Below are 13,362 nucleotides of genomic sequence, written 5' to 3' on the forward strand. Positions count from 1 at the left end.
CCAAATTGTGTCTGAAAATGTAGACGTCTACATTTTTAGACATCTTTAGCTTCAAACTGTGAGCACCCCTTTCTAGCAGTCGTCGCAAAATCGTCTCAAAACTTTGCTGGTGTTGCCAGACATTTCTTCTTTGCGTGCATTTTTTATATGGCGCCTTTCGATTTTGCTTCTGAAAAATTGTAATTATTTAACTTAATTACCAATTCCTAATAATTGTTATTTCTTTTCCTAGATTTGTTTCTTTTCATCAGAAATTGCCCAATAAATAAAAAAATGGGATTAGTATTGCCATAATGCAACCCTGCTGCGAGGTTGCAAAATGTAGACGCGTAAAAAACATACCTTTGAGTGTGACAAAATGTAGACAGCGTCGTTTTCCAATTTTGTATGGGAAACAACAACACCACAGATTTTACGGTTAGAAAACCACTTAAAATGTAGACGTCTACATTTTGAGACACTATTTGGAACGAACTGTGAACACCCCAATTGTGGTTACGATCACCTTGTATAAATTCGTCTTGGCATGAACCAAAAATACAAGATCACGTAAGAACGGAACGTTGCATTTGTAACTGGTTTTGAGAAAAAAGTTTGCGAAAGCGGGTTCGTCAGCTGAGCGTTTGTTTACATCACAAGCACCACTATTTTACAATTTTATTCAAGTAAAGAAGAGTTAATTCAACATGACAACACATTTTAAAGCATTTTGTTGCATCATTTTACCTAAATTGTGCGTTTAAAGTGGCTGACAATAATTTTGGCTCATTTTGGTTTTCGTTGTTTTCTTTGCTTTGTTTACTTTTCACTCGTTTTCCAGTGAAACAAGATGGCGTAGAACCCGCTCAAAAAATCTACTTTTTTCACTCTGTTGTTGTTGTTGTTGTAGCAGCATACAAGTTCCCCAAAGGGGTTTTGGGGAGTGTTGCTGGAGTGACAGTCCTTGGCCAGATATAAATCTGGGTCGTTCCGGCTACGTAGACCCGACTCTCTTGTTCTTACGTGATCTTGTGTCTTTCGTTCATGTTCGTCTTGGTACAGTGTACATTTCACAAATGTCGATGTATCGAAAAAAAATCCATCGACATATCGATGTATATCGGAAGGTCCAAAACATCTATTTTATTCGATACATCGGATAGCAAACATCGATGTTTCCGATGCATCGATGTTTTTTTTGCATCCCTAGATCGAGGGTCTGTTTCGCTTATTTTTTAGCTTTATTGCTTCTGTATTCATTTTCTAGAATCAGATTATAGCGCAGGTACCTTTTTTTTGTTATTTTCATAATATTTAATTAATGGCGTCTTATTTTGATATCCTAAAGTGCGTGAAAGATGAAGATTTCACGGTTCAAGAAGTTACACAAAACGGTGACATTTTTTGCAACCAATTTTCAATACCGAGAACCGTACCAGGTCCTAGTTGATGCTACATTTTGCCAAGCGGCATTGCAAGTAAGTTTATCACCCTATAATGCAATCCGTCGTAGTTTCGATTTTGCTACGAATCGTAAAATTGGTATGCTGAAATCCGTGTTGTATCGTACACCCCTATGCTGTAATCCGTCGTAGATTCGATTTTGCTACGAATCGTAAAATTGGTATGCTGAAATCCGCGTTGTCGTATCGTAGTTTTGAAATTCGTAGGCAATCTTCGAAATTCGTAATGTTGGTATGCCTGAATCCGACGTAGCTGTCATTTTTATTTATTTGTCGGAAATTTTGTACGAATAGCAACTCGTGTCGGAGCGAAACAAATTGTTTTAAAATATCAGTAAAATAAAGTGTGTAAACGCAAAAATATGTAAAAATGAATATGATATGAAAAAAAATGTATTATTGAATGTTTACAAAATTAACAGATCGAAGATCACAACAAATCGCTCGCAATACGAAAAACTGGTGGAATACATGAGCGAAAAGCCGGACATTGGTCGAGGCTTTGTAAAAGGAGCTAAAGAGGATGTGGTGGAATTTCGGGAAAGCGTTCCAAGAATTAAAGCGGCACAATATCTAGTGAAATGGAGGCCCTTAAAAGGAGGGAGCTTACATTTTATCATTTAAGCTGAATGGATCAGAACAATCTCTTAGCAATCTCCTTTGTATATTAATGCAACTGTAAGCTGTTCTTCCTCCTGGGACAAAAGTGCGCCGGCCACTGAATCCTTTGTATTCTACTTAATTAAGGAAAAGTCATCAAATAATGATTAAACTATTTTTTTTTTTAATTTCACTATTCACTTGCGATTATGTATATTTATTTTGATTTGTTTCTGCCAAAGCAGCTGAGTAAGAACTTCGAATTTCACTAATGTAGTTGGCAACGCCGTTGATAGTTACGATCGGATTACAGCATACCAATTTTCTAATTCTCGGAACGGAGCTACGAATTCGTAACGTATGAACTTTCGGATTACAGCATACGGGTGTATAATTCCATCGTCTAGTTTGGCATAATTCTGATGTACGATTTTTCAGAATAAGGTCATAATCGAGGAGCAGCTTAAAAAATACTTTCATGCAACTATAAAACTGGTTACTACGCAGTGTATAATACTTGAAGCCGAATCTCTCGGAGCTAATCTCGCTGGTGCTACTATGATTGTCAAAAAATTTTGTGTCCACAAATGCGGCCATGAAGGTGTGCCAGTGTCAGCGTCGCAATGCATTAAATCTATGGTAAATATAAAATAGTTTGCCCCAAATTTTATATATGTAACTTGTCAACTTGTTTTAGGCGCATGCAGGACGTTATATTGTTGCTTCTCAAGACCGCGCATTACAAACAAGCCTAAGAAAAGTACCTGGCAGGTGCTTGTTGTATTTGCATAAATCAACGCCAGTTTTAGAAGAGCCTTCAGAAGCTTCTAAAAAGTATGTTTTAAAAAAATCTCAAAACCTATTAACAAATGATATAGAAAAACGAATTGAACACTTAAAGCAAGAAGAAGGTATACAGGAGGAACATCTTGAAAAGATACAAAGAAAGCGGAAGGGGACAAAAAATCCAAACCCTCTTTCTTGTAAAAGGAGTAAAAAGCCTAAAGACCATACACAAAATTTACATGTTTCAAAACGGCATCTTGCCCTTAACGAATCCAGTAAAACCCCAACTAAGAGCAAAAGAAAACGTATCAAAATACCAGCACACGTTAAAGCCGCCCTAAAAAGCACACAATAAGGATTATATAATCCGTTTAATGAATTCAATGCACTGTACAACGGCACTTGTATATATGTTTCAGGGATGAATCGGAGGTTATTCCTCGAGCGTTGGCCATAATAAATGCACCATCACGTTTTTCACAGACTACAAAGAAATTTTGATCAGAATATAAGGGAATGGGATGACCCCAACCCGCGCACTGTTGCAGGTTTTAAGTAATTTGTTGTTAAAGTTGCGAAATTCGACAGATATGTTGATGTAAATTGCATGGATTTTATCACCCAAAAGTGAAATACATCAATGTGACTTAATTGTAAACACTTTTAATGTACATGACCCTTTACTTTTAAGTAATATGAGATTTTTGTTAATTTAACCACGATAACCACGAGGGTTGCAACTGAACACCGAAGTTGGTGCTGCCAGACGATTTAAATAATGTCAAAAGTAATAACACGCGATTTTTTATTCCAAATTTCTACTTTTTCACGTCGCGCGCCGGCGAAAGTTTTCCCACTTTTTATTTTTTTTTAATAGCGCAGCAGGCAAAAATTTACCCTTTTTAGGTTTTTTTAATTTTTTGCTTAAATCGCGCGTTTCTTTATTAAAAACTTTTTTAAATATTTTATATTGTAAGAAATAGCGACGTAGGCGTCTTCCTTAATATTGTTTTCTAAAAAAACGCAAAAAATATGGAAAACATACCCTTATGTTTTGAGGTCATTATGAAATATAATTTTGATTTTGCTTGCTTTTACTGAAGCTTTTGAAGAAAAGTATACTTTTGACTATGGTATAATTATTAAACGCGTTTTATATTGTTAAAAAATAAAATAAAATACATTTAATGTATACAAATCACGCGTGAACATTGAAAAGATCGTGCATTTATGCAAATATAAGTGACAGCTGCCCTTTTCTTATGAAAATTTGCTAGTGAAAGTACAAACAATTTAAACAACAAATTACTTAAATACTTCTATTAATAAAGTGAAAATAGAGAGAATTTGTGTAAACATGTCTGTTTCTTAGCAACCACGTAAAGTTTCTTGAGAAAATTCGTTACTAGCATTGCCAAAACACACACATGTCGATGTACACTAAAGTCAGCCCAATAACTTTAAAACTGTTAGCATTTCTTGAAGACATCGGTCAATGAACACTTCCTCAACACCTCTTGCGATTTTCATAAAAGAATTCGCTATACTTTGCCTGAAATAGGAAATGGTTCATTTTTGGAAATCTCAGCCAATTACTTTGTATTTTAAACATTTATGTGAACAAAATATTTCCAATATTTTCACAAATTGTCGGCATTTCTTCATATGATGCATTCTCCGCTGCCAATATTGCATTTCCAAGTGCTATTGTTTCGCCAAAACTCTTAGCTCTAATCCAAATGCGTCCATTTAATCCCACAACGATTTCAAAGGGCATTTCTTTTGTTAGAGCTCGTAAAAGTGGGCAGTCTTCCCTCAACACTAGTCTCGCAAGATTTAAGCTGCAGCGCATGACAAAACCATCTGCCAACACGCCGAGTTTTCCCTTTTTTCCTGTTGAATTGACGCATACTAATTCTGGCTCTAAATCGCGGCTGGCGACAATTAAGCGTCCATAGATTATATCTCCAGGATTTACCTCCGGTCGATTCTTTTTTGTGGCTGATTCGAAAGCTAAATAAGACAGTGATGCCTGTTCATGTGCTCCGATATCTACTCGGAATATATCGCCTGCCTTAGCTGTAACCACGCCAATAACAGCTTCACCTCTCACAGGCACATAGCGTTGCTGATAGTTATCAATCCAATATGTGTTTGGCTCTTTGTGATGAAGCCTTCCAGGCTTACACGCGAATACTTGCTCATTTTCTCGTCGCAGACCAGGACCTAAAATAACTTTTTTGGTTTTGGCTAATTCTTCCGCAGCAAAAATACGATCGCCGGGCAAAATAATTTCTGACATTATAATTGTTGCTAACAATAAAATTAAGCGTATGAATGAAACGATACGAGTAAATACAAGCTCATACTCGGTACTTTTCGTTCGATACCAAGTAATTTTGGCACCGATACTTTTGAACCAAAAGAATAAAGGCTGGTATGCAGCTCTCAAGAAATCCGTCAAGAAAAATTTGCCATTATTTCCTGTGTGTGTCCAAGGAATTTTGACATTTTCGATACTTAACAGCCTGTTGCCTCAAGGCTCCGTTATGCATACTTGGCATGGCTTGAGAGCTGTCACATAAGAAATCTGTTAAATGAGCCTCGCGTGTAATCGGTTATCGAACGCACAGCACTACATACGTAGAAGTCTGTTGGTTTTTGATTTCTACGTAAAAATGGTATAGCAGTGCATGCAATGCCAAGTATGCATAACAGAGCCTTAACTCTTTCCTCAAGAAATAATGCAACGGGCATATATTTCTGTTGCAAACCTGGGTTGTCTTGTGCTCTTTTTTCACAAAAAATTTTAGAAACCCGTAGTAAAAAGCGTAGCAAATTTCTTAAGAACTGCGTACTGCCTGAAGGAAATTTGACTTAAGAAAATTTTTTAGCCATTTCTTGTACGTCATTTTGTATGAAATTTTAGCTTTTCTTGAGAACTGCATACAGGCCTTAAACATGATTCAATAATACAAAAGATTACATTTAAGGCCTGTATGCAGCTCTCAAGAAAAGCAAAAACTCCATATAAAATGACGTACAAGAAATGGCTAAGAAATTTTCTTGAGTCAAATTTCCTTAAGGCAGTACGCAGTTCGTAAGAAATTTACTACGCTTGCTACTACGGTTTTCTAAAGTTTTTTGGTGAAAAAAGAGCACAAGGCAACCCAGGTTTGCAACAGAAATATATGCCCGTTCCATTATTTCTTGAGGAAAGAGTGAGGCAACAGGCTGTGAGGTATTAAAAATGTCAAAATTCCTTGAACACACGCGAAATATGGCAATTTTTTCTTGACCATTTTCTTGAGAGCTGCATACAGGGCTTAAGGCAGTACGCAGTTCGTAAGAAATTTACTACGCTTGCTACTACGGTTTTCTAAAGTTTTTTGGTGAAAAAAGAGCACAAGGCAACCCAGGTTTGCAACAGAAATATATGCCCGTTCCATTATTTCTTGAGGAAAGAGTGAGGCAACAGGCTGTGAGGTATAAAAAATGTCCGGACACACACGCGAAATAATGGCAATATTTTCTTGACCGTTTTCTTAAGAGCTGGATACTAAGCTTTAAGAAGAACAGAAGGGGCAAGAATGCAATCCCTTTTTACGAGAATTGTAGTAGAAAAGTACGCAAAGTAGGCAATAATTGGTGAAATTCCTTTTGTAAATTCTAGTGTATTTGCAGGAAATCTGGCATTTTAAACGAAATATTAATATATCTACATGAATTACGTAACTTATGTGCTATTTAGCTGTATAAAAACTGAAAAGGACTCAAAATTAAAATAAAACTACTATGGGATTTATGTAAACATCCAATTTATGTTTTCATCAGTTAAATGTGTTTCATATGCATATACAAATAAACATATTGCACAAAAGCTTAAACTTCTATTTCACAGAAAAACTACACTTTTTCCAAGTAAATTTGCAAAGAAGCAACACGGTACCATTGCTAACGGAGCGGTGCGAGAGAGACTCTGTCAGTTTATCGAACCTTGTATTATTGCATCGTGGGACATAAATGAATTTTGGGTCCAAATCTAAAAAAAAAAATATTGGGATCGATAGAGCTGATTGAGCTCAGTATAACGGTATACTTTTTTTTTTGGGTAACAAAAACAACAAGAATTATCAAAGGTTAAAGTTCAAAATAAGCTATTTTTGAAATCAAGATTTCTTAAACACAAATGGATGAAAATTTTGATCTTATTTTATAGGAAACTTGATTCCCTATAATTTGGTATACGTACTTGATATATATGTTGTATAGTTCTAATGTAAAATAATTATTAAAAAAGTTTAGAAACCCTAAGTGCGGTCAATGCCGCCTACGCAGAAAGGTATTCTCTGCAAAAGGTGTTCAGTGCCTTTTCTTCGCAACACAGAAAGAGAATTCTACTTTGTGGGGGTTATAATCCCTAAGTGCGACTGAAGGCCGCATACGCAGAAAGGTGTTCTCTGCAAAAGGTGTTCAGTGCCTTTTCTTCGCAACACAGAAAGAGAATTCTACTTTGTGGGGGTTATAATCCCTAAGTGCGACTGAAGGCCGCATACGCAGAAAGGTGTTCTCTGCAAAAGGTGTTCAGTGCCTTTTCTTCGCAACACAAAAAGAGAATTCTACTTTATGAGGGTTATAATCCCTAGGTGCGGCCGAAGGCCGCCTACACCGAAAGGTGTTCTTTGCGAAAGGTGGTCGGTGGCTTTTCTTCGCAAAGCAGAAAGAAAATTATACTTTGTGAGGGTTATAACAAAGAACGTAAATAACAAGAAGGGACAACTCGTTAGAATTTACCGACAGTGAGCAACAGGGGCGTGCCTTCTCTTTTGCCCTAGTACGTTTTTCGATTGTATGAAATGAGAAGGCATGCCCTGTTGCGCACTTTCGACACAATTATAACGAGTTGTCCCTTCTTGTTATCTACGTTCTTTGGTTATAATCCCTAAGTGCGGCCGAAGGCCGCCTATGGAGAAAGTGTTCTCTGCAAAAGGTGTTCAGTGCCTTTTCTTCGTAACATAGAAAGAGAATTCTACTAATAGGTTATTTCCCGTACGCAACGCGGGATCCCGGGTGTGCCCAAAACAGCCCAGAAATCATTCCCGTACTCAACAAAATGGGTAATAGAGAGCGAAAATTAGAGCGTATTGGATCGTAAGTGCCTTCTTCTTCCTGCCCGAAACAGCCTGGACTTTTTCTCCGGGTAAAAATTGATTATGTGTCAAAGTGCATATCAGCTGTTTTGTGTTTACATGTTGGCTGCGTTTACTTGGTGCTTTTAAGGAATAGCGAAATAGCCTGTTGATTTATTTACAATCTTTATATACTTAAAATCAAATTTGTGAAACCAAAATTCAATTTAAAGAGCTTGCATTTAATACCATGTTCTGACCGACATCGAAAACATGTTTTCGTTGCTAAAACTGGTTTTCGACTTAAAACTTGTGTTTTCGTCCATGTAAAATCTGTGAAACGAAAACCAGTTTTCGCTGAAAACTACTTGAAAACACGTTCCACTCATTCCAATCGGTGTCTTCACTAGTTTTTTTCGATTATTTATCGAAGTGGATTAATATTTTATCACCTTTAATACGCCATTTCGGATTTATTGTTAATTGGCTGGCAAAAGTAAAATAAGAATGAAAGTAAGAGGTTGCTAATGAAAAGAAAATGAGGGAAAAGCATTTTGGTTATGTTTTTGTGTAGCAAAACTGTAATCAGAGGTTGTAAGAAATGTCAACGAAAACACTAACACCCGGTGTGAACAGCCTTCAGCCCACAATCCCAAAACACGTTTTCAAAGTGTTTTCGTTGTCGGTCAGAACATGGTATAAGTGACAAAAACAAAAACAACGTGAATCAGCTGTTTCTCAAATTAGGTTATTTCCCTAATAGGGCATTCGCACAAGGCGATTTTACAGGCAACTTTTAGTTGAAAGCAAAAATCGCCTCGTCCGAACGGCCTTTCAACTAATCGCTTTCAACAAAGTTGGTCGCCAGCCAACTTTGAGCTCGTTCAACTTTTTTTCCTTGCAACCCTGATATTCGCCATAAAAAGGCGTTCGCATTGTTCAACTTTGCATTCTACTTTTGGTTATTTCTAGAAGTAAAAACTAGTTGGCGCTATCATAAAGTCGCATAGCAGGCCGCCAAAAAGCATATAAATACCAAAACTCGAAAAATGCAATTTTGTTTGTTTACAAAAATTGCAACCATATGGTTTGTGATCATTTGTTTTCGTGTTGGATAATTTTTGCTGACTAAAATTTTGCCAGCTCAAAATGAACGCTTCTCTTGCATCAAAATGAACGCTTGCTCTCTCAATTTTTGTGTGTTGGATAATTTTTTGTCGTTATCGATGACATTGAATTTTTGTTTCACAAATTTGATTTTAAAAATATAAAGATGAAAATACATTCACTATTCCTTAAAATCACCAAGTAAATGAAGGCAACATGTAAACACAAAACAGCTGATATGCACTTTGACGCTTTATCCATTTTTACCCGGAGAAAAAGTCTGGGCTATTTCGGGCAGGAAGAAGAAGACACTTGCGATCCAATACGTTCCAATTTTCGCTCTCTATTACCCATTTTGTTGAGTATGGGAATGATTTCTGGGCTACTTTGGGCACCCGCGGGATCCCGCGTTCTATTCTGGGCACGAAATGTGGTTTTTTGCGTTCCCGTACTTCTGGATTATGTTCCATTTCCGGATCCGGTCCGGATTGATAGAGAAAGAACCTAATGCAAGGTATACGCGATCCAATGGGCCCTGTCACACGGTCAGTATTTATTGACGTGATCCAAGTATCGCGATATTTATTGACGGTGTACCATGCAGTTTTGATGGATCGTGATCCATATCGCAAAATTTCGAAAAAATTTTTAATCTGGATCGCGGATCGCTATACCGTCAATAAATATTGAACGTGTAGCGCTTTCAAAGCGCAATCCATACATTTCGTCAGTTCATCTTTTACTCTCATAATGCGAACATCGAAAACGTATTCGCTCTGCCTTCGCTCTCGGTGCTTAAAACCTTTCAAAAGAAATTCAAAAAATTTTAATTAACATTGGAAATTTTAAAATAATTCTTGAATGCATTATCTCTAACTCGTACGCATAAAATAAAGAAATTTTCTTGCGTCATAATAAGCGTTCAGCACAAAAATTTTGCAAATACTGACGCGATAAATATTGAACATGTAGCATTCGTGCGCGATCTATCAATCCATCAATATGGATCGTGATCCAAATATCGTGATAATTACTGACCGTGAGACAGGGCTTCACCAACGTCGAGGGGTTTGCAACGTGTACACGGTCAATTGTTCGAGTGGAAGTGTGAAGAGGATGAATATTCAGCATGATGCAATAATACAGGTGTTATCAGTTGGCAACTTCTCGCTCTACTTCCGCCATATTGACTGCCTTAGGTGAGACAGTGTCATGAACGAAAGACACAAGATCACGCCTTAAGGAAAGAAAGAAAAAAGTTATTTTCTAGCTGTTGAAATCTCGACGCCATCTTTGTTGTAAGAAGTAAACAACGAAGAGAACAAAAAAAAACGCGTAATTGTTGAACGCATGAATAATCATTTTTATTATGCAAATTCTCCTATAAATCATGTCGTTGTGTTAAATTATTCTTTACCTTATGTGTGCACACGTTGTCACAAGCGAAAATTAAGAAAATTGCAGTAAAAAGCCACCACCAAATTGTAANCGAAATAATGTAAACAAACGGCTTATGTCAAAATCGCCCTACTTTTTTCATAAGTGCGATTATAACGGGCCACTCTTCTGCTGTCGTGATCTTGTCTTTTTGGTTCATGAGTCAGTGTTACTTCTTTACCAATTCTTTGCCTAATAATATAGTTGAATTTTTTATTTTATTTTTTTCTCAGTATACACATTTTTTTTCTTAAAAAGGTATTTTATCTTATTTCATTTCATTTCATTACGAACATACTATAAAAAAGCAAATTTGGGTTAGGAAAAAATGTTAAATTTTATATTTTTCCCCCAAATGGGGCTTAATTTCTTCCCGTTTTTCTTCTCGTTCTACTGAACTAAGGCAGTGTCAAATCGAGCTGTCACAATTATACCACCTTGTGTTATTGAATCTTGAATATTCAGAAGAGACGTTTTAAGTACTGAACACATTGAAAACGACGAGCTACAGACCACAGCTTCCAATTTATCATCTCCATTATCTAAACGCTTTGTCGATGGCGACATGATTTCTTTGAACGCAGCAGCGGCATCATTAATTTGTATGAGTTTGACATAAAAGAAGAGGAAGAACCTTACCTGTCGCCAGAAAAATAGAAATAGATCTAATCAGGCCACAACCACAGCCGTCGCGTAGCCCGGTCGTCGCCAAAATAATGATCTACATAAGAGTACGTGTTAAAATAATTTGACAGCTGTGGTTTGTAGCTCGTCGTTTTCATTGTGTTCGGGCTATTAACGCGATGTTATGGGGCTTTCGCACGAGGCGATTTTTCAGGCAACTTTTGCGTTCAACTCACGCAGGGTTACACGAAAAAAATTGAATGGCTTAAAATATCAAAATATAAAAACATATAAAAATATTCGCCATAAAAAGGCGTTCGCATTGTTCAACTTTGCATTCTACTTTTGGTTGAACGGCCTGTGAGCTCAAGTAAAAACAGTATTTTCAGCATCAATTTAGTGACAAAAAGCTAAAATCTGGAATTTATTGAGAATCAATCAGATTTGTACAAATGTATAAATTCAGTTTCTTACACTTGTGTTTTTTCTTCTACAAAAATATACTTGCTCACAAGAGACTTAACTACTATATTTATTGAAGTGCAGCACACTAAATACAGATAAACTTCAATTAGGATTGAATTCAATTTAATCTAGCAATTAACAAATTCAATTATTCAGCAAATTTTAAGTTTGCACGTTGTCGAAGGAAAAACGTAAAAGGAAAGAAATTCAGTATACTTTTAGCATAATGGGAAATAGCGATGACAGCGAATATTAGTACAAGGAAGAAGACGAAACCCTTGGCGAAGACAGCTAAACGACGGCGGTGCATTCTAGGATTTGACGGCGGCGTAACACGGCCTTTCAACTAATCACTTTCAACAAAGTTGGTCGCCAGCCAACATTTAACCATTCAACTTTTTTTCGTGCAACCCTGCGTTAGTTGGACGCAAAAGTTGAACGCAAAATCGCCCCGAGCAAACACCTTTTTAAGGTCACTAAGAACTTTATTATTCTTCGCGCTGTAAACGTTAGCGGGCAATACTAAAGGCAGGCGCAAATAGCTGTGTTATTGAAGAAAAGAAAAGGAGTTGCTTCAAATATAAAAAAATATTCTTAGAAAACACGAAAATATTAAACGTATCCCAAGCCCAGAAAATTTAGACACTATCTTTGAATCTAGTCTGTAGAAAATAAATATATATATTAGAAGGGCTCAAAAAATACCCTTTGAAAATTCATAAACGCTACATCAAAATATTGTTCTTTGTGAAAAAGACACGAATTTCTTTATTATGAAAAAAAAAATTGTTGGAGGTCGCGCTAGTCGGTTTTTTTATAAAAACGCTGATGTTTTAAATTTTTTTATATTCGTGACACGTTAAAGTGCAGCCAAAAATGTTGTTTTTACATGTACTTACTCAGGTATTATTGGGAAGGTGCCGCGCGTAAGTGAAAAAGAAAAGTTTTTGCAATTATATTTCGAAGCAGTCTTAACTTATGTACTTTTTTTAAGTATTCGAGAACAATAAAATATCATGACGATGAGTTGACGATCAATTTATTGAATTTGTTAGTGTTTGGTATTTTAGGCTATTTGATCAAGTAAGTTCCTGTGCAAGAAAAAATACTTTTTCTTCACTTTCCAGCCCGACGTTTCGCTGACCTTCTCAGCATCTTCAGGGGCGATTTCTTTATTAAAAACACCAATAAGAATACATACAAACAGATCGTTAGTTGCGAACATAATGAAAAAATGAATAAATTACATGTATAGGTACACACGATTAATTGGATTCATATGAAAAAACACAATTTTTTAAAAAACATAGTTACTGGACTACGAAAAATTTTTTTGAACATTAATACATATGTATATAAAACTTACATGTGAAACGATTAACCTATTTTAAAAACATCAAAAACTTAAAAATACGCGCATTCATACCAACTCTGTGTGGTACAATTGTCAAATTATTACTAACTATTAACATAATAAATATGCAGCCGCGATGTCGTCAGTGTCCTCTTTTTTGTTTATTGTTCTGTCTCTTTTTTGTAAAATTCGTAAACTTTCTAAGGTATACCTCGCTTTTTCTCTTTTTTCCCTATCCACTATCCTCGCGTTGGGCAAGTCAGCTGTATGACCACTGGCTAACACATGTTGGGCTAAAGCGGTGGTGTTTTTGTTTTTCTTAATATCAGCTTCGTGTTCTGCCAGGCGTACACCCAGTGCCCGTTTTGTTGTGCCAATGTATACTTTATTGCAGTCTTCGTTTTCTCTCCCTTTGCAT

The 13,362-nt window shown here is 36.3% G+C and overlaps 2 protein-coding genes across 2 annotated transcripts; one reads left to right on the forward strand and one right to left on the reverse strand.

Moving 5' to 3' along the window:
• Positions 1-1,153: 1,153 nt before the first annotated feature.
• On the forward strand, positions 1,154-3,312 carry LOC108362947 (rRNA-processing protein UTP23 homolog). Its single transcript, XM_017616109.1, has 4 exons — positions 1,154-1,264; positions 1,328-1,457; positions 2,481-2,681; positions 2,740-3,312. Exons 2-4 carry the CDS (start codon positions 1,338-1,340, stop codon positions 3,181-3,183), a joined length of 765 nt encoding a protein of 254 aa, XP_017471598.1. The 5' UTR covers positions 1,154-1,264; positions 1,328-1,337; the 3' UTR covers positions 3,184-3,312.
• A 1,095-nt stretch (positions 3,313-4,407) lies between these two features.
• Positions 4,408-5,232, reverse strand: Rrp40 (exosome complex component Rrp40). Its single transcript, XM_017616111.1, has one exon. The coding sequence runs from the start codon at positions 5,128-5,130 to the stop codon at positions 4,441-4,443; it is 690 nt and encodes a 229-aa protein (XP_017471600.1). The 5' UTR covers positions 5,131-5,232; the 3' UTR covers positions 4,408-4,440.
• Positions 5,233-13,362: the final 8,130 nt, after the last annotated feature.

Source organism: Rhagoletis zephyria, unplaced genomic scaffold, assembly GCF_001687245.7.
Source record: "Rhagoletis zephyria isolate East Lansing unplaced genomic scaffold, Rhagoletis_zephyria_1.1 Rzeph_scaffold_01151, whole genome shotgun sequence".
Lineage (NCBI taxonomy): Eukaryota > Metazoa > Arthropoda > Insecta > Diptera > Tephritidae > Rhagoletis > Rhagoletis zephyria.

Excerpts from the sequence above, each read along its gene's own strand:
- LOC108362947 (XM_017616109.1), top strand. The coding sequence starts at position 1,338 with ATGAAGATTTCACGGTTCAAGAAGTTACACAAAACGGTGACATTTTTT. Across the intron at positions 1,458-2,480 it reads TTTGCCAAGCGGCATTGCAA|AATAAGGTCATAATCGAGGA; the intron begins GTAAGTTTATCA and ends ACGATTTTTCAG. Across the intron at positions 2,682-2,739 it reads CGCAATGCATTAAATCTATG|GCGCATGCAGGACGTTATAT; the intron begins GTAAATATAAAA and ends AACTTGTTTTAG.
- Rrp40 (XM_017616111.1), bottom strand. The coding sequence starts at position 5,130 with ATGTCAGAAATTATTTTGCCCGGCGATCGTATTTTTGCTGCGGAAGAA.